Here is a 22,528-nt window from a genome sequence, read left to right on the forward strand (position 1 = left end):
TTTGATAAACATCTCTCCCTGAGTCAGTGATAAAAATGTTCAATTGCATGGGGCCCAAGTGAGATCTCTGAGGCACTCGACTTTCAAATCAACTTTAAGCCATAAGAGACTAGTCTTTTAGTCTGACCATTCAACCAGTTCTGAATCAAATTAATTATACTACTGTATAGCTTGCATCTCTCTCTTTATCTTTAAAAATAATTGAGAGAATGGATCAAATGTTTTAATTTAAACAATGCATATAACAATTGATTTATCAAAGTTAGTGTGGCATAAACTAACTATATTTTTTTAAAAACTGTCTTTTGTCACAAAGTCATTGCCCTTTAAGTCTCTTTCCTTCCCCTTTTTTAGTTGAACCCTTCTTATAAAGAATTCTTCTTATAAAGAAACATTTAACCAAAGCCAACAAATTTGACGATTTGACAATGAATGCTGCCTTCCAAATCTAGCCTTCCCCTGGGTCTACTGATGGGGATGAGGCAGGGAGCATGTTTTATTTTCAATTTGGGACATTCATCAGTATTACAGGGGTCAGGACAGAGCTCTTCTGCTTTTTCTGCCATCTTTTGTCTACTTCAGTGGCATTGGTGTTGATTCTTGTCTCATTCTTTTATCAGTTTGTACAAGTCTCACAGCATTTCTCTGGATTCCTGCATGGTCATGTCTTGTGGCATTGTTCTGTTATATTCATATACTACAATTTGTTCACCCATTTCACAGTTGATGTAGTTCCATTTTGTTACTACATCTAGTAATGGGGTCCCATTGGCTAAAGGGGTCTAGAATGAGACCCCTTTAGGGTGGCTGTTCTAAGTGTTCTAGAACACATTCTAGAATGTTGCCAGGAATTGATGTCAAGCTCACTGGTCTAGCATTTGCAAACTTGATTCTCTTTCCTTTTTCACAAATTGGGACAGCACATGACCTTTTCTTGCACTTCATTCTCCTCAGTCTTGCTGAGATATGGTTCATTCACCACACTGGCATATTATTTCAGTACTTTATGGCATAGATCATTTGGATCAAGGTTCTTTGAACTGCCAAAGGCTTACTGGCCCTACTGTCCTTTTGGTTATCAGCTCCAGCTTCATCATGTTTGACTTGCAGACCTAAGGTGATTCTCTTTGACTGTGAAAAGAGGAAACCAAAGTAGCTCTATCTTCTTTCTGTTATCATTGTCCCATGAGTGAATGGATGGGTGGATAGATGGATGAATCACTGGATGAATGGATGAAATATTTATTTACCTCTCACTGTGTGTAAAGTCCTGTGGACTTAGGCAGAAAAATCAACAGCCCTGTTCCCATGATCTGATAAGAGCAGATAACATCTTAGGAGGTTTCAGCTGGATGAAAAGTTGGATGAAAGGGCCCCGTGGTCCATAGGATGCAGTGGCAATGGAGATGGTAATGCACCTTCTTAAGTGCTATCCCCATTAGTCCAATCACATTGTTTTGGATGTGGAATCATTTGGCAGTGCTATAGTCTTTGGTGGGAATTCCTTTCTGGGCTGCTGAGGAGACAGGAGCTGCTGTCTTTGCAGAGGTTGGTGCTGGGTCCTAAGGGCCACTTCCTCAAATATGGCAGCGGGAGACATGGTCTGGTGTTTTGAGACACTGCTTTTCCTGGCATTCTTGATTTTTTTTTTTTTTTTAGTTTTTTGCAAGGCAATAGGATTAAGTGGCTTGCCCAAAGCCACACAGCTAGGTCATTATTAAGTGTCTGAGGCTGGATTTAAACTCAGGTCCTCCTGACTCCAGGGCTGGTGCTCTATCTACTGTGCCACCTAGCCACCCTTGCATTCTTGTTCTTACTTACTTCTGGGTGGTAGTTGGTATTGGTGCTAGGCCCCCTCTTATTTGGTACTTAAGCTCTGAATGATGGTTTATGGAGCCAAGCTGGAAGCATTGCCATTTGCCAGAAGTGTATTTGGGGTGGGGTGTATGTGTGTGATGTTTTTCTTGGAACTCTTGATTGAAGAGTTGGCTTTATCCACTGGGACATTGAAGGGCAGAAGTAGTGGGTTTGACCCTCTTGGCATACGCTTCCTCTTGTTTCTTCTCTTGGTCTTTGCTGCTTCAATTAGGCTCATTGGGTCAATGGAGATCCTCACCCTTCTTCAATCACCCTTTTCTTTTCCATATACCTAGCTTTCCTCTTATTGTCCTTGGTGATCTTCCACAGCCTCAGCTCCTTCGCATATTCAGCATCCCCTGCCACTGTTCTTAGAGACCCTTGCTAATGCTTCATGTTTGTCCTCTGGTCCCTCTCCTTGTTTCCTGTTCCTTTACATACTCTGTTAAAATTAGATGTTCCCATATGTCCACAGTAGTCTCTTCAGATGGGTCCTCCTCACTGGGATTACTTCCCTTTGCATTTGCCTAATTCCAGTCTTGAGCATCCATCCCACTGTTTTTGATTGATCTCTCCCTTAGACATTTAACCTGTCTACCTATCTTTCTTCTAAGCCCTTTGAAGTCACCTCTCCCATGCCAAGCAGGCTTAGCTATCATTCTCATGGGTCAGACTTTGCCAGCTTTCTTCCACTTCCTGATATATGGTGCATGTGTGGTCATTCCTTACCAAAGTTCCCCTTGTTTCCGTCCCATAAGTTAGAGCCTCTCCAATGAGAATTAAATTAGAAGAAAATTCTCTCTTGTTGGTTTTCTTACTTTCTGTTGGTTGAGCCTATCATTGAAGTAAGTCAGAATATTATGAACTGTTCTGCTTTTGGCAGAAACAATACTAAGCTGGATGTCTGACTCACCAGTCTCCTTCACTACAATGTCATCCTTTAGTGAACTGTTTGTCATTTCCTCTTTCTGTCCAGGTGTTGTGGAGTAAACTGATGATCACTTCTTTTTGTTTTTGTTTTTGCAAGGCATTGGGGCCAAATGACTTGTCTAAGGTCACAAATCCAGGCAATTACCAAGGATCTGAGGCCAAACCTGATCTCCGGTCCTCCTGACTCCAGGGCTGGCACTCAATCCACTGTGCCATGCCACCTAGCTGCCCCAATATTCACTTCTATTGAGTCTGACCCTGATGGACTTAACATCCTCTTATTATTTTTTTTGCAAGGCAGTGGGGTTAAGTGCTTGCCCAATGTCACACAGCTAGGTAATTATGAAGCATCTGAGGCCAGATTTGAACTCAGGTCCTCCTGACTCCAGGCCTGGTGCTCTATCCACTGTACCACCTAGCTGCCCCTCTACATTCTCTTAAACTACTCTTGCCATTTCTTAGATTTCCTAACTGGAATATTTCTTTCTTTATTTTTAATTGATATTTTATTTTTCCAAGTACATGTTCTGGTAATTTTTCTGCATTCGTCCATTTGAAAATTTATAAATTCCACAGTTTTCTACCACTCTTCCCTTGGTGGTGAGCAGTCTGGCAAAAGTGTTTTTTATACATTTTTGTTTAACATATTTAGAGCTTAGTCATTTTGTGTAAGAGAAATTAAGAATAAGGGGAAAGAAAGAAAACCATGAGATAGGAATGAAAAACGTAAGAAAAAATTTTAAAAGGTAAGCATATTTGCATTCAAATTACATGGTGTTTTTTTGCCTTTCTGGATATGGATGGCATTTTTCATAACAGGTTTCCCAGGGTTGTCCTTGACTGGAGTATCTCTCTCTCTCTCTCTCTCTCTCTCTCTCTCTCTCTTTTTTTTTTTTAAAGATTTTTGCAAGGCAAATGGGTTTAAGTAGCTTGCCCAAGGCCACACAGCTAGGTAATTATTAAGTGTCTGAGACCAGATTTGAACCCAGGTACTCCTGACTCCAAGGCCGGTGCTTTATCCACTATGCCACCTAGCCACCCCTTGGAGTATCTCTTCTTAATGTGTAATGCTGCTCGTCTTTACCCCCTCCTTCCTGTCCTATTTCCAAACTTGGATTCCAGTCTTGACTCATCTTGTCTCCCCAGTCCCTGTATGATGAGGTCAGTGGACCCCGTGCTCTCACTGTTAATTCATCCCTTGCTCCCAGAGCTGTCTCTTCCTTCTCACAATGGTCATGAGGCTCCTGAGAGCACTTCATTGTAACTGTTGCCACCAACTTTGGCCTCCTGGGCATCCTTCCTTTGCCCTCTTGTCATCCGAAATTGCGATTCCCAGATCTTCAGCCACTTTACATCCCAAGGGCGATATGGGGTCAAAAAGATGGGCTTTGGTGGTACAGGCCGGCATGCTTTTCTTCCATCCAGCACGTGGGATGAAGATGGTGTGTGGGGACCCACTGTCCCTGGCTCTAGGAATGGGTTCCACTGTTCTCGTTCCTCAGGACAAGACTGCCATCTTCCTTTTTATTGTTGGTGCCAAGGGCCAGGTTGGGTTTCAGGAAACAAGGCAAACGTTCTCTGGGAAGGTGAACCCCATCTGTCTGTTCGGCCTTTCTCCCCCGGTCTGATGGGAGCCCAGCTTCTTCTCAGATTGGCTTTGCTGCCATCTCTGGGGATCAGAGGGAAAAGCATCTGCCTCTCTTAAACTCTTTGCTCTGCTCCTTCCTTTGCAGGAGATTTGTATTTTGAAAAAGCTGTGAATGGTTTCCTTGCTGACCTCTTTACCAAGTGGAAGGTACGCTTAGATTTCCTGGTTGAAATCCTGGGTGGTGGGTGAGGCTTTCTTTGTGCACATGCACTGCACCCTTGAATGTGGCAGGTGGAGACAGAGCTTGAAGTTGGAAAGGCCTGGGTTCAAATCTCACCTCCGACACTGAATACCAGGTGTGACTCTGTGACTTAATCCACCTCAGTCTGACTGCAGTAGCCTGCAAGGAGGGATATTCCAAGGCAAGGAGCTTGTGAGAGCATAGACCCTGGGTATTTGTGTTTATCTTACCAGCTGAACAGAGTTCTTGTAGATTAAAAGCCAAGTAGATATGCCTTTAGTTGAAAAATATATGAGTAGTAGAAAATACATATTTCCTTCAATGGGAGCAACATCCCAGTACTGAAATGAATAGCGTCAGGAAGACTTGAGTTCAAATCTAGCCTCAGACTTAACTACCTGGATGACTCTGGGCAGGTCACTTTATCTCTGTTTTCCTCAGTTTTTTCATCTGTAAATTAGGAATAATAGCGCCTCCCTCCCAGGGTTGTGTGAAGAAAATGACTGTAAAGCTGATAGTACACATAGATCAGTGTTAACTCTCATTATTGTGATGGTTTATGGGACTGAATTCTGGCTCAGACTGTTGTTTACTGACCGGCTCTGAGGTGAGGTTGTTGTCTAGATGGTGTGGAAACCTGTGGGAGGGAGAGGTCAGTGAGGACTTGTGGGGGGGGGTGCAGGAGATAGAGCAGGAGGCCTGTTGGGGTGGACCAAATGGAAGAGGGAGAGGGAGGTAAGGCTTGGGGATGACCCACATTTATACTGCTGAAGACCCTCAGGATGGGGATGTGCTGTAATGGAAAGAAATGTTGGTCCAAATCTCCCATTGGTAGATGAGGCCGGAGTTTCCTGGAAGCTGCCCTGGGGACTTGCCATGTTTCTTGAGGGTTTTATTTGTCTGCCCGGTCCTCCCTTGATGTTCTTTCCCTTCTGGGCAGTCCAGCTGGCCAGGAGGTTCCAAATGCCTCGAGCCCCCTTTGGTAGGTGAGGTGGGAGCTCTGTTGGCAGTCATGCCTCATCACCAGGTGTCCCCCAGTTTCTGCAGCCTGGATCTGACAGCTCTAACTGGAGATTAGGAGAATGACCCCAAGTCTTGTAGTGCCACTATGAGGCCACCATCCTCAATAGCCTTGTGCCCTTCTGTCCCTGGCTTAAGCATCATTCGCTGATGGCCTTGGCCCCCACATCTGTGGCATCGTCAGGCTGCCTTTGCAGCAAGACGCAGAGGTGTGGGCAGGAGGGGTAGACCCATCTTCTCCCTGGAAGGGGCTTCCCTGGGGCTCCCGGGAGGCTCCATTCATTGAGACTGTGTCTGAGAAGCTTCAGAATCATCTCTCCTCATTTTCTTTCCATGCAGGAAAAGAATTGTAGCCATGAAGTGACCGTGGTTCTGTTTTCTAGGACTTTCTATGATGCAAAATCTATAGGTGAGTCCTCCCACCTCCGTCTCTGGTCTTTGACCCCTTCTGCCAGCTGCAGATGTTTCTTAACCTCTGGCTAGATTGCTGGGGTCTCCATCTACCCCTGGGGGCAGGGCCTGTGTCTGCTAATCAGCTTTGGACTCACTGGCTGCTCTTGGGGCAAGAACACACAGGTTCGAGTGGATAGTGTTTTCTCGTCCCCAGAGGGACGAGTGAGGAGGGTGGACACGGGAGTGAAAGCTGCAGGAGGTGTGACGAGGGCTGAGAATGGAGGCCGTGACCCCAGCTCTATCTTCCTGGAAGCTCGCAGTCTGGGGTGGGGGAGAAGATGAGGGTGTGTGTAGCTGGTGGGGAGAGAGGCCCAGGGTCTTTCCTGGCTGAGGCCACTGGGAGGAGAGGTGGGGCCCCCGCTGTGAGTCACTCAAGACCCCCAGCTGTGAGAGCCAGACCAGAAAGGGGAGCTCAGGGAGAGTGGACAGAAGCCCACAGATGGTTTGTCTTTCCAAGAGTCCTCAGACGCGCAACTGCCCTTCCTAATGACAAATCCTCCTCTGCCCTCAGATGAGTTTCCTGAGACCCACCGAGCCTCGATTCGACAGGATCATGAGGGCAGATTTTATGAAGATTTTTACAAGTAGGTTCTGGCCTGCTGGGTGGGTGGGGGGATTGGGGCACCATTTTCTGTGATACTCATGAGGTTTTGGGGTCTGCCTGCATTACCAGAGGCCTTTAGAACAACTGGAAGACCAGTTGTCACCAGGATTCTGGGAACGGCCGAGGAGCTGTGTCGTCCTCAGAGAAGGGCACAGAAGGACACTGAAAACCTCTTTGTGTCTCTGGGATGGTACTCTGGGCTGGGACAGGGGAGTGGAATGCCCAGAGAAACAAGGCATAGTGCAGACCTTTTTCTGTCCTTATGGGGCTCCTGGTATCGAGGAGGAAGGAAGGAGGGAAAGAGAGAGGAAAGAGGAAGGAGGAGGGGAAAAATGAAGGAAAGAAAGTAGAGAGGGGGGAAAGGAAGAAATAGGTTGTGGGGAAAAAAATTCAAAAACAATTTTTAAAAGAGGCAGCTAGGTGGCACAATGGATAGAGTGCCAGCCCTGGAGTCAGGGGTACCTGAGTTCAAATGCAGCCTCAGACACTTAATAATTACCTAGCTGTGTGGCCTTGGGCAAGCCACTTAACCCCATTGTCTTAAATAAATTTTAAAAAATTAAAAAAAAAAGAAATAGGTTTTGGGGCTGGTTGCTTTACAAAGGGTTTGCTCTCAATTGTTTCTCAATAACTCTGGGGCATAGCTTCTTTTGTGGCTCCAGTTTTATAAATGAGGAGACTGAGACAAGAGAGCCAAGGTGATTCTCCCAGGTCACCCAGCTAGGGAGGCTCTGGGGCTGCATCTGAACTCAGGTCCAGCGCTCTGTGTATGATGGTGTCCCCAGTGGTCACAAAGAGGGGGTGAAGGACAGGCTGGCTTTGTGGCTGGGTGAGGGGGTGGTTTGAATCCTGGAGGTCTGCTCTGTAGTCGTGTGTCCCAGGGCAGTAGGGTCACCAAAGGCCATCCCCCAGACATGCTCTTCACACTCCTGAAGGACACACTGCAAAGCCCTCTCTGAGGGCATGGGGGCAAGTACACTCTTCTCAGCCTCCCATCCTGCGTGACCCTTTGGGGCAGTGAAGGGTCTCTAGAGAGTAAGTGCTGGGATTTGGGGTGACCCCTTCTTCTAGTGGTTGTGCTCCCTAGGTCTGAGAGAACCTGATCCCATATTGTAGCCTGAAAGAAGCCCATGAGCCTCTCCAGCCTTCATGGCCCCCTCTCTTCTGGATGCTAGAGGCTCAGGCCAAGCTGGACAGTGCTGTGCACAAGCAGGGCCTGGGATGCCCACTCTTGAAGTGGTGGGTGACGAAGAATGATTTGGGACCTCCCCTTTCCAATTGCAGAATGATGCTTTGGGGTAGCCCTCTCTAGACACCCTGTCAGTGTCAGCGCCATACCCAAGAGGGTTTATGTCATATTTGTATTTGCAGCTGAGCCCCTGAAGAGGCCTGTCCTTCAGCTTCGCTGGGGCTGTTGACCAGCCGGTTTCCTGGTATCTGGGACGACCTAAATAATTGACAGAGTGCTCTAACTTTGTAATACACTTAATAAATGTGCTTTCATTTGACCCTCATGTCAGCCCTAAGGAGCTGGGGTAGGGGCTTTGATTTATCCCCTTCACTGTCCCTGAGTGCCACACAGGATGGGATCCTCAGAAGGGGGTACTTTGCCCCTGTCACCTCAGAATGTGCTTTGTTCTTGTCCTTTGGGGGTGTGAAGAACATGTCTAGGGGCTGGCCTTTTGTGACCCTACTGCCCTGGGATACTCACTTACAGAGCAGACCTCCAGGAATCAAAGTACCCCCTCACCCAGGAGGAAATTGAGACAGATGGCAGCAAGGTGACTTGCCAGGGTCACATGGCTCAGAAGGAACTGAGGCTAGATTTGAGCTCAGATCTTCCTGAGGTCCAGCGTGCTATCCATTGGACTACCTCTATTTAATTCATGTTAACAATGACCTGTGGGTTCAACTCTGACTGGTTTTATCTACCAAGCCCACTTTGCATAGTTGTTTTATTCAGTTGGTGGTGAAATTAAATTGTCAGCTTCTGTCCCCCCATAGATTTTCTTTTTAAAAAGATGTTGGTAGAAATGATATTAGAGAATGAACCCACATTGAGCTTTGTTCCTGGTATTTCTTTATTCTTCCTTTTAATAAGTATTTTATAAGTTCTTGCCAATCATTTTTTTTTGACAAGGCTTTGAGTTTTACAGTTTTTCTCCTTCCCTCCCTTATCAGCCCCCTCTGCCCCCATTCTGATATAGGCTCTACATTTGTAACCATGCAAAACATAGATCAAAATTGAATGTGTTGTGAGAGAGGAATCAGATCCTGGTGGGGAAGAAAGAAAACATTTGAGAGAAAAAAAAATGACAATACAGAAGACAACTTTTAAAGCTTTGGTCTGCATTTAAATTCGACAGTTCCCTTTCTGGATGTGGATGCTGTTTTCCATCACAAGTCCCTTAAAATTGTCTTTGATTATTGTGCTGCCATCACATTGACAAACCACAACTTGTTCAGCCATTCCCCAATTGATGGACATTCACTTCATTTCCAGTTCTTTGCCACCACAAACGGGGCTGCTTTGAATATTTTTTTTTAATTTAATATTTATTTATTCTCATTTTGTATAATTTTTTGTACATTAATAAAATATTCTTGTTTAAGAGTAAACATAATACCCCCCTCCCCCCCAAAAAATTATAGACTCGCTTGAGCAATAAAGTAAGGGGGAGAGAAAAAAATTAAAATTAAAAAGAAAATAATAGTAATAATTGTAGGTATGGCCAGGTGGTGCAGTGGACGGAGCACCAGCCCTGGAGCCAGGAGCGCCCAAGCCCATATCTGGCTCCGTACACCCAACAATCACCCAGCTGTGTGACATGCAAGCCACCCCAACCCCACTGCCCTGCAAAAACCAAAAAAAGAAAAAAAAAGACCCAAAATAAAATGAAATAGTAATAATAGTAGGGGCGGCTGGGTGGTGGACAGAACACTGGCCCTTGAGCCAGGATCACCCGGGTCAAATCCGGCCTCAGACACCCAACAATCACCCTGCTATGTGGCCCCAGGTAGGCCACCCAGCCCCATTTGCCCTGCAACCCCCCCCCCCAAATAATAATAATAAAAATGTGCTTCAGTCTGTGTTCCAACACCACCTACTCTGTCGTGAGTGGATCACCTTCTTTATGATAAGTCCATCACAAAAGTTACTTCTATATTTTTCCACCATTGCTATTGCTGATTGCAACTCCCTACTTTCGTATTTCTCCACTTCCACATACTATATTTTCTCTCTCCTTTCACTCTGACTCTGCTGTAGGGTAGCTGAGTGGTGCAGCAGACAGATCCCTGGTCCTGGGGCCAAAAGGCCCCGAGCCTACATACCACCCCTTAGGCCCAGCATCCACCTGGCCCTATGGTCCCGGACAGGCCATTCAATCCCAGCCCCTTGCAAGAAGTAAAAAAGAAAATGTTATATCTGATCACTCTCCCCCCATGGTCCATCCTCTCATCCATCATTCACATCCCCACCCCTTCCCCCTGTCCTCCCACCTCCTTCTTACTCCAGATGTCTATACCCCATTGAGTATATATGCTGTTTCCTCTCCTAGCCACCTCTGATGAGAACAGAGATTCCCTCATTCCCCCTTGCCTTCCCCCCTTCCATATCATTGCAATAGCTCATTGTGATAAAGAAAAATCTTGTTATATGAAATATCTTGGCCTATTCCCCCTCTCCTTTTTCTTTCTCCCATTACATTTCCCTTTTTTCTGTTGACTCCATTTTTACACCATATTTTATCTTCAAATTCAGCTTTCTCCTGTGCTTCATCTATAAAAGCTCCTTCTACCTGCTCTGTTAATTGAGAAGGTTCATATGAGTATTATCAGTGTCATTTTTCTATACAGGAATACATGTAGTTCATCATCATTAAGTCCGTCATATTTTCCCCTTCTCCAGTCTCTATGCTTCACCTGAGTCCTATATTTGAAGATCAGACCTTCTGTTCAGCTCTGGCCATTCCAACAGGAACATTTGAAATTCCCCTGGTTCATTGAAAGTCCATCTTTTTCCCTGGAAGAGAGGACATTCAGTTTTGCTGGGTAGTTGATTCTTGGCTGTATTCTAAACTCTTTTGCCTTCCGGTATATTATATTCCAAGCCCTACAAGCTTCCAGTGTAGTTGCTGCTAAGTCCTGTGAGATCCTGACTGCAGCTCTATGATATTTGAATTGTGTCCTTCTGGCTGCTTGTAATATTTTCTCTTGCATTGCGAGTTCTGGAACATGGCTATAATATTCCTGGGTTTTTTGTTTTTTTTTTTGGATCTCTTTCTCGGGGAGATTGGTGGATTCTCTCCATTTCTATTTTGCCCTCTGCTTCTAGGATATCAGGGCAATTTTCCTGTAATAATTCTTTAAAAATGATGTCAAGGCTCTTTTCCTGATCATGACTTTCAGATATTCCAATAATTTTTAGATTATCTTTCCTAAATCTGTTTTCCATATTAGTTGTTTTTTCAGTGAGATGTTTCACATTTTCTTCTAATTTTTCATTCTTTTGGTTTTGAAGTATTGAGTCCTGATTTCTTGTAAATTCAGCAATCTCCCTGAGTTCTATTCTTTGTCTGAAGGATTTGTTTTACTCAGAGAGCTTTCTTATCTCTTTCCATCTGGCCAGTTCTGCTTTTTAAAGCATTCTTCTCCTCAATAACTTTTTGAACTGTTTTATCCATTTGATCCAAGATGGTTTTTAGCATGTTATTTTCTTCAGCATTTTTTGGTGTTCCTTGACTAAGCTGCTGACTTCATTTTCATGTTTTTCCTGCATCTCTCTCATTTCTTTTCCCAGTTTTTCTTCTATCTCCCTCATTTGATTTTTAAAGTCTTTTTTGAGCTCTGTCATAGCCTGAGCCCAGTTTCTGTTTTTCTTGGAGTGTTTAGATGCAGGAGCTTGTGCTTCCTCATCTTCAGACTAAGTGTTTTGATTCTTCTTGGGCTCACAGGCAAAATATTTCTCAATGGTGTTCCTGTTTTTTCTCTGCTTACTCATTTTCCCAGCCTGAGCCTGGTTTTGGGGTGCTTCCTGAGCTTTTGGGACACCCCCACAAGGATCTTAGTGTATGAGGCTCTGTCCTCCCTCCTGGTCTGTGAATGACCATAAGCACCCCCCCTCTGCCACAGGGCTGAGGTGGGGGGGGCCCTGCTTTTCTGTCGGGGGGCCTGGACTGCGATCAGGATCTGAATGTGGTCAGAACCCCAGAGTCCTGTTCCAGGGACAGAGGACAGAGCTCAGCAGTCTCTTCACTCCCCTACCTTGGCTCAGCTCATGCCCTGGGGGCTCCTGCTTCTGCTTCTGTTTCCTGGATCTGGGTTATGGTGGCCACACTGCTCGCTGTGTGCCCTGAGGGCTGGGCTTCAGGTGCTCACTCTGGCAGAGGTCCTCCGCTGTTCCCCCAAGTTGTGTCTGGTGCTCCCTGGGGCATAGGTATGCTCTGGTGGGCCACCCCTCTGACGGGCCGCCCCTCCAACCCTGGGAAGCAGAGCCTTTCTGCTCTTTTCCAGGTTACCTTGAATTAGGAGAACTGCTTCACTGGGTCCTTCTGTGGATTCTTGCTTTGAATATTTTTTACCCTTTTTCATCATCTTTCCAGAGTATAGACCTAGTGGTGATATTGCTGGATCAAAGGGTATGCACATTTTTATTGCCCTTTGGGTGTAATTCCAAATTGCTCTCCAGAAAAGTTAGATGAGTTCACAGCTCCACCAACAATGTGTTACAGTTCCAGATTTCCCACAATCCTTCCAACATTGATCATTGTCCTTTCTGGTCTCATTGGTTAATCAGAAAACTGTGAGGTGGAACCTCAGAGATGTTTTAATTTGCATTTTTCTATTCAGTAATGATTTAGAACAAGTTTTTATTTGACTATAGTTAGCTTTGATCTCTTTGTCTGAGAATTGAATTTCCAAATCCTTTGACCATTTGTCAGTTGGGGAATCAACTTATTTTTTTATAAATTTGACTCAGTTTCTCTATTTTAGAAATGAATCCTTTGTCCAAAACACTAGTTATAAAATTTTTTCCCCAATTTACTACATTTCTTTTAATTTTGGTTGCAGTGGTTTTGTTTGTGCAAAAACTTTCTAATTTGGGGTGGCTAGGTGGCGCAGTGGATAGAGCACTGGCCCTGGAGTCAGGAGGACTTCAGTTCATATCTGGCCTCAGACACTTAATAGTGACCTAGCTGTGTGGCCTTGGGCAAGCCACTTAACCCATTGCCTTGCAAAAAAGCTTAAAAAAAAAATGGTTTTCCTGAGAGCCTTCCTCCTACTTCTGAAGGGTCAGACTTAGGCTTGCAGAAATGCTGGGGATTTCTCTTGCCAGGGCTCTGGACGCAGCTGCCAGGCTGTGCTTGGATCCCACCCCATGTTCGTAGAGCTCACTTCCTTCAGACCTCCAGCCTCTCTCAGGGCTCCTTCTCAGGCAACTTGCTTGGCATGAGTGTCTGTCTTTCTGCTCCTTGGCCTCGGTCCTGCAAGACCTCAGTGACACCCCTTCAGATGTTCCTGAACCCCTGGCTCCAGGCTTCATATCAGGGAAGGCTCTGACTGCAGCTGGGGGCTGTGAGCCTCTGGAGGGGAAAGATTGTTGTCACAGGGTCTTAGCCATACCTGCAGGAGCTGGTGCTCACCTTGTGCCCACTTTGTGTGCATGCAGGGTGGTGGTTCAGAATGAGAGAAGAGAAGAGTGGACGTCGCTCTTAGTGACCATTAAGAAGCTCTTTGTCCAGTATCCGGTGCTGGTGCGTCTGGAGCGGGCAGGTACTGTCTGTCACCCCTGGTAGCTTATGCCAATGTCCTTGTCAGTGCCTGTGCTTCTGCCTTTGGCTGAGGCTAGGTTTGAGGTGGGTCAGCTCTTTCCTGTGAGTCCCATGTGGACCCTTCCCTGGGCCTGACACCTTCATGGTGTCTGCCGCCCCCAGCAATATGGTTATAGGGGAGCTTTGTGAGTGATGAGACCCTTTGTAGAGCCTCCCTGGCCCCCAAAAGTTCTGACAGCTGCATCCCTGGGGGGCTTCACCTTAGGCCTAGGGACAAAGCCCTTTCATCTGAGATGAGCCAGGCCCATCACCACATCAGCTGTGTGGGGATTGATTGATCTGGCCTCTGCACGTGGGTCATTGTCCAGGGTAGAAGAGGGGAGGGCCTCAGCTGACAAATCTCCTCTTCTGCAAGATGGACATGGAAACTGTGGAAGCCATGGGTCCTCCTGTGCTCCCTTCCCCCATAGGGACTTCCTCGAGGGCTAGAGCTTGGAGGGCTGTCCCAGGGACAAGGAGGGTGCTTTTATCTACTTGGCCCTAGGACAAGTCCAGGGCAGATCTCCCCTCCTTGGCTTAATGCAGTTCAAGTTCAAGTGAGGGGTGGGCTGGCTGCCTCAGGAGGCATGTTGTTGTAGAGGGGAGGGGAGGAGGAAGAGGAGAATGCCCCCTTCCTTGAGGGGTGTCCCTGGTGGACTGGAATCGTGTGGGGGCTCTTACTGTCTTTCATCTCTCTGCACAGAGGGCTTTCCTCAAGGTGACAATTCTACCTCAGCCCAAGGGAATTACTTGGAGGCCATTAATCTGTCATTCAATGGTGAGTATGGAGTTAGGGTGCTTTCTAGACACCCTGGGCTGTGCTGCAGGGGCCTCCTGCTTGTGCAGTGCATGTGGCCTTAGTGGGAGCTCTGGGCCATAAGGGGGATACTTGGTTGAGTGACCATCCCTCTGGGACCTGCTTCCGGCCCACAACCTGGGCTGCTTCAAAGAGACCTCTCCGGCATGCAGGGAACCCTCCCAGCCCCTACCCCCATCCTCCCCACCCCCTGCCCCCGGGTTGGCAGCCTCCTAGTGGGTCAGCCTTCTAGTGGGACAGCATCCCGGGGCTCCCTCCCCTGGGGGTGCGAGGAGAGCGGGGTCAAGAGTCTTTACCGAACCTCCCCCATCTCTGGTCAGTAGTAGAGGAGGCCACAGCTTTGAGCAGGGAAACATTCATGTGTGTGAGAGCGTGTAGGCACATGCACATTGTTTGTCCCCAGAGCACGGGCAGGACACTGGGGTCATGAAGAAGCCTCTGGCCCCTGGATTTGCTGCTTCTCTAAAACATAGCCGGCTGATTTGGGAATTGGCTGTGAATGTACAGAGCTTGCAGCAGTTGTCTGTCCTGTGAGGGCCAGGCCCTCTGCCCATGGGATCCCATTCCTCACATCCTCTGCAGGCCCCCTCCCCCACAAAAACGCTATCTTTTCCTTCCAATCCTGGACCTTTGATCTTGCCTGTGGGGCCTCCTGCCACCCTCCCAATCAGAAGGGTCTTAAGATCCTGGCTCTGGAGCTAGCATAGCCCTCTAAGCCCCTCTGGTCTGGCCCCCTTTGTTTTTTAGAGGAGGAAAACTGAGGCTCAGGGGGGGGGGGGGCGACTTGGCCCAGGTCCCAGAGGTGGTGCGGGCTTTGGAGAGAGGATTTGAATCCCAGGTTCTGCCTTCTGATGCTCTGTAGCCCACAGGCCCAGAGGCTCGTCCTTGTGGACTTGACCTTTGAGAGCCCAGGGTCCCTTGGAGCTGTTGTGCTGGTCTTGGCTGAGAGGGTCATTCCAGAGATGGGCAGGTGGGGTCCCCAGCCCTGGGGACGGGCTCCTTGCTGGCCACTTGTTTGCAGGGTCCAGGGGGATGCTGCACTAAAGCTCAGGGCTTGTGTGGTGCTGGGTGTTTTCTAGTGTTTGACAAGCACTATATCAACCGCAATTTTGACCGGACGGGACAGATGTCGGTGGTGATCACGCCTGGGGTTGGTGTGTTTGAAGTGGACCGGCTCCTCATGATCCTGACAAAGCAGCGCATGATTGATAATGGTAAAGGCGCCGGGCTCGGCCTCTTGGCCATCCTTTGTGCCTGGACCATGAGTCCTTCCCTGGGCTGGCCCTCGGCTGAGCTCTAATTAACTACCCACTGTGTTTTCCATTGGGGCCACCCTACACACTAGATTAGTAATTAAAGTTCCTGTTGGAGGGAGTCAGGCTGCAGGGTCAGGTTGGGGTCTGTCGCATCTTCTGGGACCTTGTGCTTTCTGCACAGAGCCCAGTGTGCAGAACCTGGCCTGGCCCACCACCCCCTAAGAAGTGGGGGAGGCCAGATTGTCCTGTACTAGGTTGGGCCGGAGAGGGAGAGAAGGAAGAGATCTGCTCCTGCCTGGGCCAGGGTCTCTGACCAGGCTGGGAACTCTGACTGGGCCGGGATGTCTGTCCGGGCTGGGCCTCTGACTAGGCTGGGGCCTCTGTTTGGACTGGGACCTCTGACTGGGCTGGGGCCACGGATAGAATGTTTGGGGTCTGTTCTCTCTCCTAGGGATTGGTGTGGATTTGGTGTGTATGGGGGAGCAGCCGTTGCATGCTGTGCCGCTGTTCAAGGTGAGGAGGCCAGAGGGCAGAGAGCTGCCTTTTATCTGGGAGTCAGGTCAAATCAGCATGCATGGATTAAGCACCTGCTGCATGCTAGATGCTCTGTGCAGGATAAATGGGAATGACTAAAGAGGGTTCCTGCATCAGGGGGAGTAACAGGGAATGACAGTGAGAGGACCCTTCTCTTCAGAGGCCAGGAACTGGAGGAAGCGGTTGCCCAGAGGAGAAACCCCCCAGTACATGTCTCTCATGTTGAGACTTGAATTCAAACCCATATCCTTGGTCTCCCTTTCTGACAAATCCTGGATAGATTCTAAGAGGATGGACAAACTAAAGGGGGACAGGAGGATTTGGTGGCATTGTGGTCAGATGACTTTTAAGGGTTGGGGTGGCGATCAGCTCTGTCCACCAGGCCCTGCATCTTGAGGGCGAGGCGTGCGCTTGGATGACTAGACTGACAGCTACGAGGGTTGGGGACAGGCAGGGCTGTGAGAGGGGGTGGCCAGTATTCTCATCCTGAAGGATGCAGGTCTGGAGGTGGGAGAACTGGGTACATCTTTGAGGAAGGTCTCTGGGGTGGTCCTTGAGGAGGAGCAGCATGAGAAGAGCCTGGACAAGTTGGGGGCCCCTGAATACCAGACTTTATTTAGACCCCAAGCATCCTCTAAAGGATTCTGTGCTGTGGCTGGGGTTGGGGGGGAGCAGTGGGATGTTGCTCCATCTGGTAATTCCTTCTCTAACTAATTAATTCTTTTTCCCTGCAGCTGCATAATCGAAGCGGCCCTCGAGATTCTCGCCTCGGAGATGACTACAACATCCCTCACTGGATAAACCACAGGTAATGGCCTGGGAGACCTGGATGGAGTACGGGCTGACCAGTAGCTGCCTGGAGGCCTCTGGAGGGGCCCCCACTTCCAGGCCTGCCCCCAACTAACCCAGTAAAGGGGCAGGAAGTCTTCTGGGCAGCAAGGATGCTGATTCTGGTTGCAAGTGCCCAGCCTGGGCGTCTCTGCCCTTTCGGAGGCAGGGATCGTCTTGGAAATGAGCTCCTCAGAGCCCATAGACTGTGGCAGGGTGAAGGTGGGAGTGAGAAAATTAGGAGAGGCCATGGGCAGAGGGCCAGGGCTTGGGGGTTGAGGGTCCCAGTCCATAACCACCAGTTCCTAGCTGTTGTGTGACTTAATTTTTAAACCTGTATGATGGTGCTGTTAACACTTCGAGGGGCGGCTAGGTGGCGCAGTGGATAAAAGCACCAGCCCTGGAGTCAGGAGTCCTTGGGTTCAAATCTGGTCTCAGACACTTAATAATGACCTAGCTGGGTGGCCTTGGGCAAGCCACTTAACCCCATTGCCTTGAAAAATCTAAAAAAACCAAAAAAACCAAAAACCAAAAAACACTTCAACTGCCTTCGATGATGAGCAGCTCCTTTCTGGAGGTTCCTATGGAGAAAGGGGTGTGAATGTCCCCACTTCTCCCCGGGGTTCCCCAAACTCTTCTTCAGCTGATTGTCAGTGGGATCACCTCCTGTTTACGTATTTGTGATAGAAAGATAAGAGGCCTGTAAGGGCACAGTCTGATGAGTGGTCCCAGGAATTGTTCCTAAAATCCAGTCTTTTTTCTTCATACTTTGTCTAAATCAAGTGGCCATGCACATAGATTATGCAGTAAATTTATCATGGAATAGTAGGGCTGGCAGGGGCCCAAGAACAGGGGATGTTAGAGATCATCCATCTTCTCTTTTTCTTTGAAGAAAAATAGGCCTAGAAGGAGCAGTGTGAGCTCCCCGAGTCACCCAGGGAGTCTGGTTTGGAGAAGATCTCAGCTCTTGCATCCCTGTCCCACCTCCTCCTGCTAGCCCACCTCTTAAAATCCCCAGGCCATGAGAACTGAAAGGATAGAGAGGTCTCAACAGGAGGAGCTCTGTGCCTGCCTCTGGAGGGGAGCTGCAGATCTTGAGGGTCTCTTCCCTTGGATCCCAGGTTGTGGTTCGCCAACTGAGCAGCCCCAGCAACCATCCTGGGGGGGAGCCAGGAAAGTCGGCATTCTCTGACTGGGTCTTTGAGCCTTTGTGCTCTCCGCAGCTCTCAAAGACCCCAAGGTCCAAGCAGGTTCTGGCCTGCTTGGGGAAGGGTCTTTCCTTGCCTGGGGATCCCTGAATCAGCAGCAATGCTTCACCTTTGGTTTAGGGGAGAGCTTGGCCCCATGGCCTCCATGATCTTCAATTAACTCAGCAGATTAAGCTGCATTTATTAGGCAACTGCTGAGGGCCCAGCCTGAGCTCAGGGCCAGGGGCTGATGCTGCTGAGAAGCTCTCGTTGGCCTGGGAACACGAGGCTCCCTTGGTTGTTCTGAGCTCTGTGGGACCCCAGGGCCATCGTCGATGGAGGGAGGGGTCGGCACAGTCTCAGGTAGTTAGGGATGAGCCCCCAGCTGTGGGGAGGCTCTGGCTGCCCCTGCTGGCTCTGTCCTCACATCCCATGTTCTAAAGAGGGATGAGTTCACCTTCATGGCCTCTCTCTCTTTGCAGCTTCTATACCTCCAAGAGTCAGCATCTCTGTAACAGCTTCACCCCTCGAATCAAGCTGGCTGGAAGGAAGGTAAGTTTCACCAGCCATCCTGGCCTCTCCCCTGCAGCCCTGTCCTCTCTTCCCTACCTAGAGAGTCAGGAGTACCTGAGTCCAGATCCGGTGTCAGACACTTCATAATGACCTAGCTGTGTGGCCTTGGGCAAGCCGCTTAACCCCATTGCCTTGCAAAAATAAAAAAAAATGTTATATATAGTTAATGTGCGATGTTAATGTAAATCGATTATATTAGCATAAATGTTAATAGTTTAGTTTATTAAATGAATTATATTTTCAAATTTGATCAGCTTTAATTTCTGATATGGCAAATGTTTATAGGTAGACCTGTTATAAAGACCATTTGGAGGACCTGAGACCAAAACTGCCCTAGCTTGATGAAACCTGCCCCCCCCCCCCCCCCATCTAAAGCCCACAACAGGAGTTTTGAGTTGGAATTGGTTTTTAAGAATGATCATTTCCAGCACTTGGAAACCACACTAGGTGTCTTGGCAGGGACTTCATTTGTATTCTTTTCTTTAAAATTTTCTTTATTTATTTAAGGCAATGGGATTAAAAGTGACTTGTCCAAGGTCACACAGCTAGGTTAGAAGTATGTGAGGCCAGATTTGAAGTCAGGTCCTCCTGGCTTCAGGGCCGGTGCTCTATCCACTGTGCCACCTAGCTGCCCCTTTCATTCTAATTCTTGTCATAATTGGAAGGGACCTCAGGATGGATGGAAGTTGAACACTGACCATACTCCTTGTCATGTCCCAGGCATGTGTAGATTTATGGACAAAGGATCCTTTGGACCCAGGCCCTTCTAATGTCTGAGGCCTTGCCTACACATTGTTGTCCTCTGTTTGAAGTTCTAGAGGCTCTAGGGGACCTTCATCTTAGAGGACCTCCTTGAAACAGGACTGTTTTTAGTAGAAAGACTGAGGACTGGCTAACCTGGGGAGCCCGGGAGTGTTTCCTGAAAAGATAGAAAGTTGTAAAATGCAGCGCCTTGCTTTCTTCTCTTTGCTCTTCTTCCTCCTCATGTTGTCGTTTGTTTTTTTCCCAGCCCGTGACTGAAAAGGCTAAAAATGGCCGGGATACCTGTAAGTTTCTTGGACCTGATTCTCCTATTGCTTTGAACAGTCCCCAGCCCAGGGGCAGCAGAGGGTCTCCCAGAGTGCCCCCAGACAGTGCCAAGGGCTTGGGCAAGTCAGAGAAGAAATGACCTCGATACAGTATTTGAGAGTGCCTGGGAAGTTAGCGAAGTGAAGATGGCTATAGCCCCATTTTACAGATGGAACTTGAAGAGGGAGGCCTGCTGAACCTGGCCTTGGGGCGCCTTCCCTTACACCTGGTGCAGACGATGTCACTGAGGGGAAGCATCAGTTGAGAAAGGCAGCCACCCCAGGGCTAGAGGAAGGCTTGGAAGCTCCTGCCCAGCCTCAGAGACCACTCTTTTTCTCTAGACTTGGCTCTCCCTCCTCGGGGAAGGACACGGTGTTGACTAACTGTTTTGGGGGGCTACGTTAAAGAAAGGAGACATAGGTAGTCTGACTTTGAGAAGGGAGCTCCTCATTGGTCTGGACCTGGGGGGAAGGGGGAGGGTACATGTTGCCCCAGCTCTGTCCCAGATTGCGACTCCTCTTGGGTATCCCCACTCAGATAGAGACAGGGTGTCTGATCTGGACGGGAGGATCTCACACTCGGAAAGCTACCTGTTCTATGGTGTTTTGATTTCTTTAACTCTCCCAGTTCTACTTAATCTGGTCTGGGACCACTGGGGAGTTTGTGGGCCAGCTGATGGGATACACTGGATGGAAATTCTGCCCATCACAGGTGTGGCTTGGGGATGAGAAGCCATTGGTCCTGCAGTCCTTTGCCGTATTTTTGCCTGTCTCTGCCCAGACCTTCCTCAAAGCTTCTCTTACTTGGGCTTGGACCCCCAGAGGCTGTTTTGTTGCCCTGGTGTTTGAGGCTGGAGCTGTTCCATCCCATTGTGAGACCTCAGACAGCCGGGTCACAAGCATTTTAAAGCATCTCCTCACAATGGGCCAGGCCCTGAGCCATGTGCTGAGGCCTGAGGAGAGGCCGGAGCATGGGTGGGGGTCTCTGATGGAGCCAAAGAAGCCTCAGGGACCAGGGATCAGGAGAGGCAGGGTCTGTGTGGCTGCTGAAAGGAAGTTGGAGGGGGTGGGGGGAGAGTGTCCCATGGTGGGGGAGGCAGCCAGGTATGTGTTCACAGAGCAGGAGTGTAGGGAGGGCAGGGAGACTGTGTAGGGGAGGGAAGGAAAGGCTGGGTCCCTGGGCTCCTGAGGAACAGGCCTTGGACTTGGGGGGTGAGGGTGGGTAGGATTGGGAAGTGATGCCTCCTAGGCTGATTTACTGCCTTGGAGTTGTTCAGTGGGGCCCAACTTTCCCTGACCCCATTTGGGGTCTTCTTGACAGAGATACTGGAGGGTTGGCCATCTCCTTCTCCAGCTCATTTTACAGATGAGGAAACTGAGGCAAGTAGGGTGACGTGACTGGCCCAGGGTCACAGTTAGGAATGGTGTGAGGCTGGAGCTGAACTCAGATGAGTTTTTCTGACTCTAGACCCAGCTCTCTGGGCACTTTGACAACCCCTTTCATCTTTTCATCTTTGCCTTTTATCCTTTCATTTAATTTTATAAAGCAATTTGCCCTCCTTCATCAGCCTCCACACTGTCTGCTGAAGCATCCTGGGCTTGTTTCCAGATGCCTTGTACTTTCTGGTTAGAGCTGGTCAAGAATGGCAGTTTTTTTGGTTTGTTTTTGTTTTTTTACAAGGCAATGGGGTTAAGTGACTTGCCCAAGGTCACTCAGCTAAGTAATTATTATTAAGTGTTTGAGTCTGGATTTGAACTCAGGTCTTCCTGACTCCAGGGCCAGTGCTCTATCCACTGCGTCACCTCACTGCCCCCTTTTAAAATATTTTCCAATTACATTTTTTGTTGTTGTTTTTAAGAATGGCAGTTTTTCAGGAAGACCATAAAAAGAGCCATTGAGTATTGATTAGGTGCCAGAAACCTCAGCTCTGCACCTTGTCATGGAGCCTTGAGGTCACCTCCTGTTCTCTGAACCTCTCAGTGGTCATGGGGCCTCTCAGATGAGGGTCCAGTGTCCCCCAATCAGGCTGTTTCACTGACTGGGGAGGGAAGCCATGCTTTATTGACCCCAAACCCCTGGTTATTTGCTGCCCACCTGCCCCTCTCTCTCCTGTTCTGTCCTTGGGCACCAGGAAGACTAAGATCCTCATCTGCTGTGGTTCCTCATCTCCTTTTTTGTGGATTTCAGCCATCGGGACCCCAAAGGAATCAGAGAATGCCCTGCCCATCCAGGTGGACTACGATGCCTACGATGCCCAGGTGTTCAGGCTTCCTGGTCCGGCCCGTGCTCAGCGCCTCACCACCTTCAGGTCCGTATCCACATCTGTAGATTTTTTATTCTAATCAGTGTTTTCAAGAGATTTTACTTTATAAAATCTTTCTCTGTCTCTCCATGATGTGACCCTTTCCAAGTGTTGAGCCGTTGTCCTGGGTATTTGCCCATCTTGTGTTGGAGACTCAGTTTAGGGTAGGGGAAAAGGGCCTTCTTCCTCATTTAGAATCTCAGAGCACTTTCAGATTCAGTTTTTTAAAAGAATTTAAATATTTTATTTATTTCTTTTTCCAACATATGCATGCCACCGTAGTTTCCAACAACCCCTTTTTTTGCACAAATTTTGAGTTTCACATTTTCTCCTGACCCCTAACACAAAGGAGTCTAATATGGGCTCCACATGTATAACATGCTAAACATAGATCCCTATTAATGAGGTTCCCTTTTAATCCTTCTGACCCAGAGGAAGGAAGGCCAAGTTCTCTGGGC

General features: G+C 48.3%; 1 protein-coding gene across 10 annotated transcripts in view; it reads left to right on the forward strand.

Moving 5' to 3' along the window:
* DEPDC5 (DEP domain containing 5, GATOR1 subcomplex subunit) overlaps positions 1-22,528 on the forward strand; it is a 114,187-nt gene that overhangs the window by 40,575 nt on the left and 51,084 nt on the right. For 9 of the 10 annotated variants that reach the window (XM_074206415.1, XM_074206414.1, XM_074206418.1 and 6 more), the window contains 11 exons: positions 4,521-4,582; positions 5,976-6,045; positions 6,601-6,673; positions 13,364-13,467; positions 14,209-14,283; positions 15,402-15,536; positions 16,030-16,091; positions 16,847-16,920; positions 18,610-18,679; positions 19,710-19,746; positions 21,956-22,076. In XM_074206415.1, coding sequence (XP_074062516.1) covers positions 4,521-4,582; positions 5,976-6,045; positions 6,601-6,673; positions 13,364-13,467; positions 14,209-14,283; positions 15,402-15,536; positions 16,030-16,091; positions 16,847-16,920; positions 18,610-18,679; positions 19,710-19,746; positions 21,956-22,076 — 883 coding nt within the window. The remainder of the gene's footprint in view (positions 1-4,520; positions 4,583-5,975; positions 6,046-6,600; positions 6,674-13,363; positions 13,468-14,208; positions 14,284-15,401; positions 15,537-16,029; positions 16,092-16,846; positions 16,921-18,609; positions 18,680-19,709; positions 19,747-21,955; positions 22,077-22,528) is intronic. The other variant, XM_074206423.1, reaches the window with a different exon arrangement.

This window comes from Macrotis lagotis, chromosome X, assembly GCF_037893015.1.
Source record: "Macrotis lagotis isolate mMagLag1 chromosome X, bilby.v1.9.chrom.fasta, whole genome shotgun sequence".
Classification (NCBI taxonomy): Eukaryota; Metazoa; Chordata; class Mammalia; order Peramelemorphia; family Peramelidae; genus Macrotis; species Macrotis lagotis.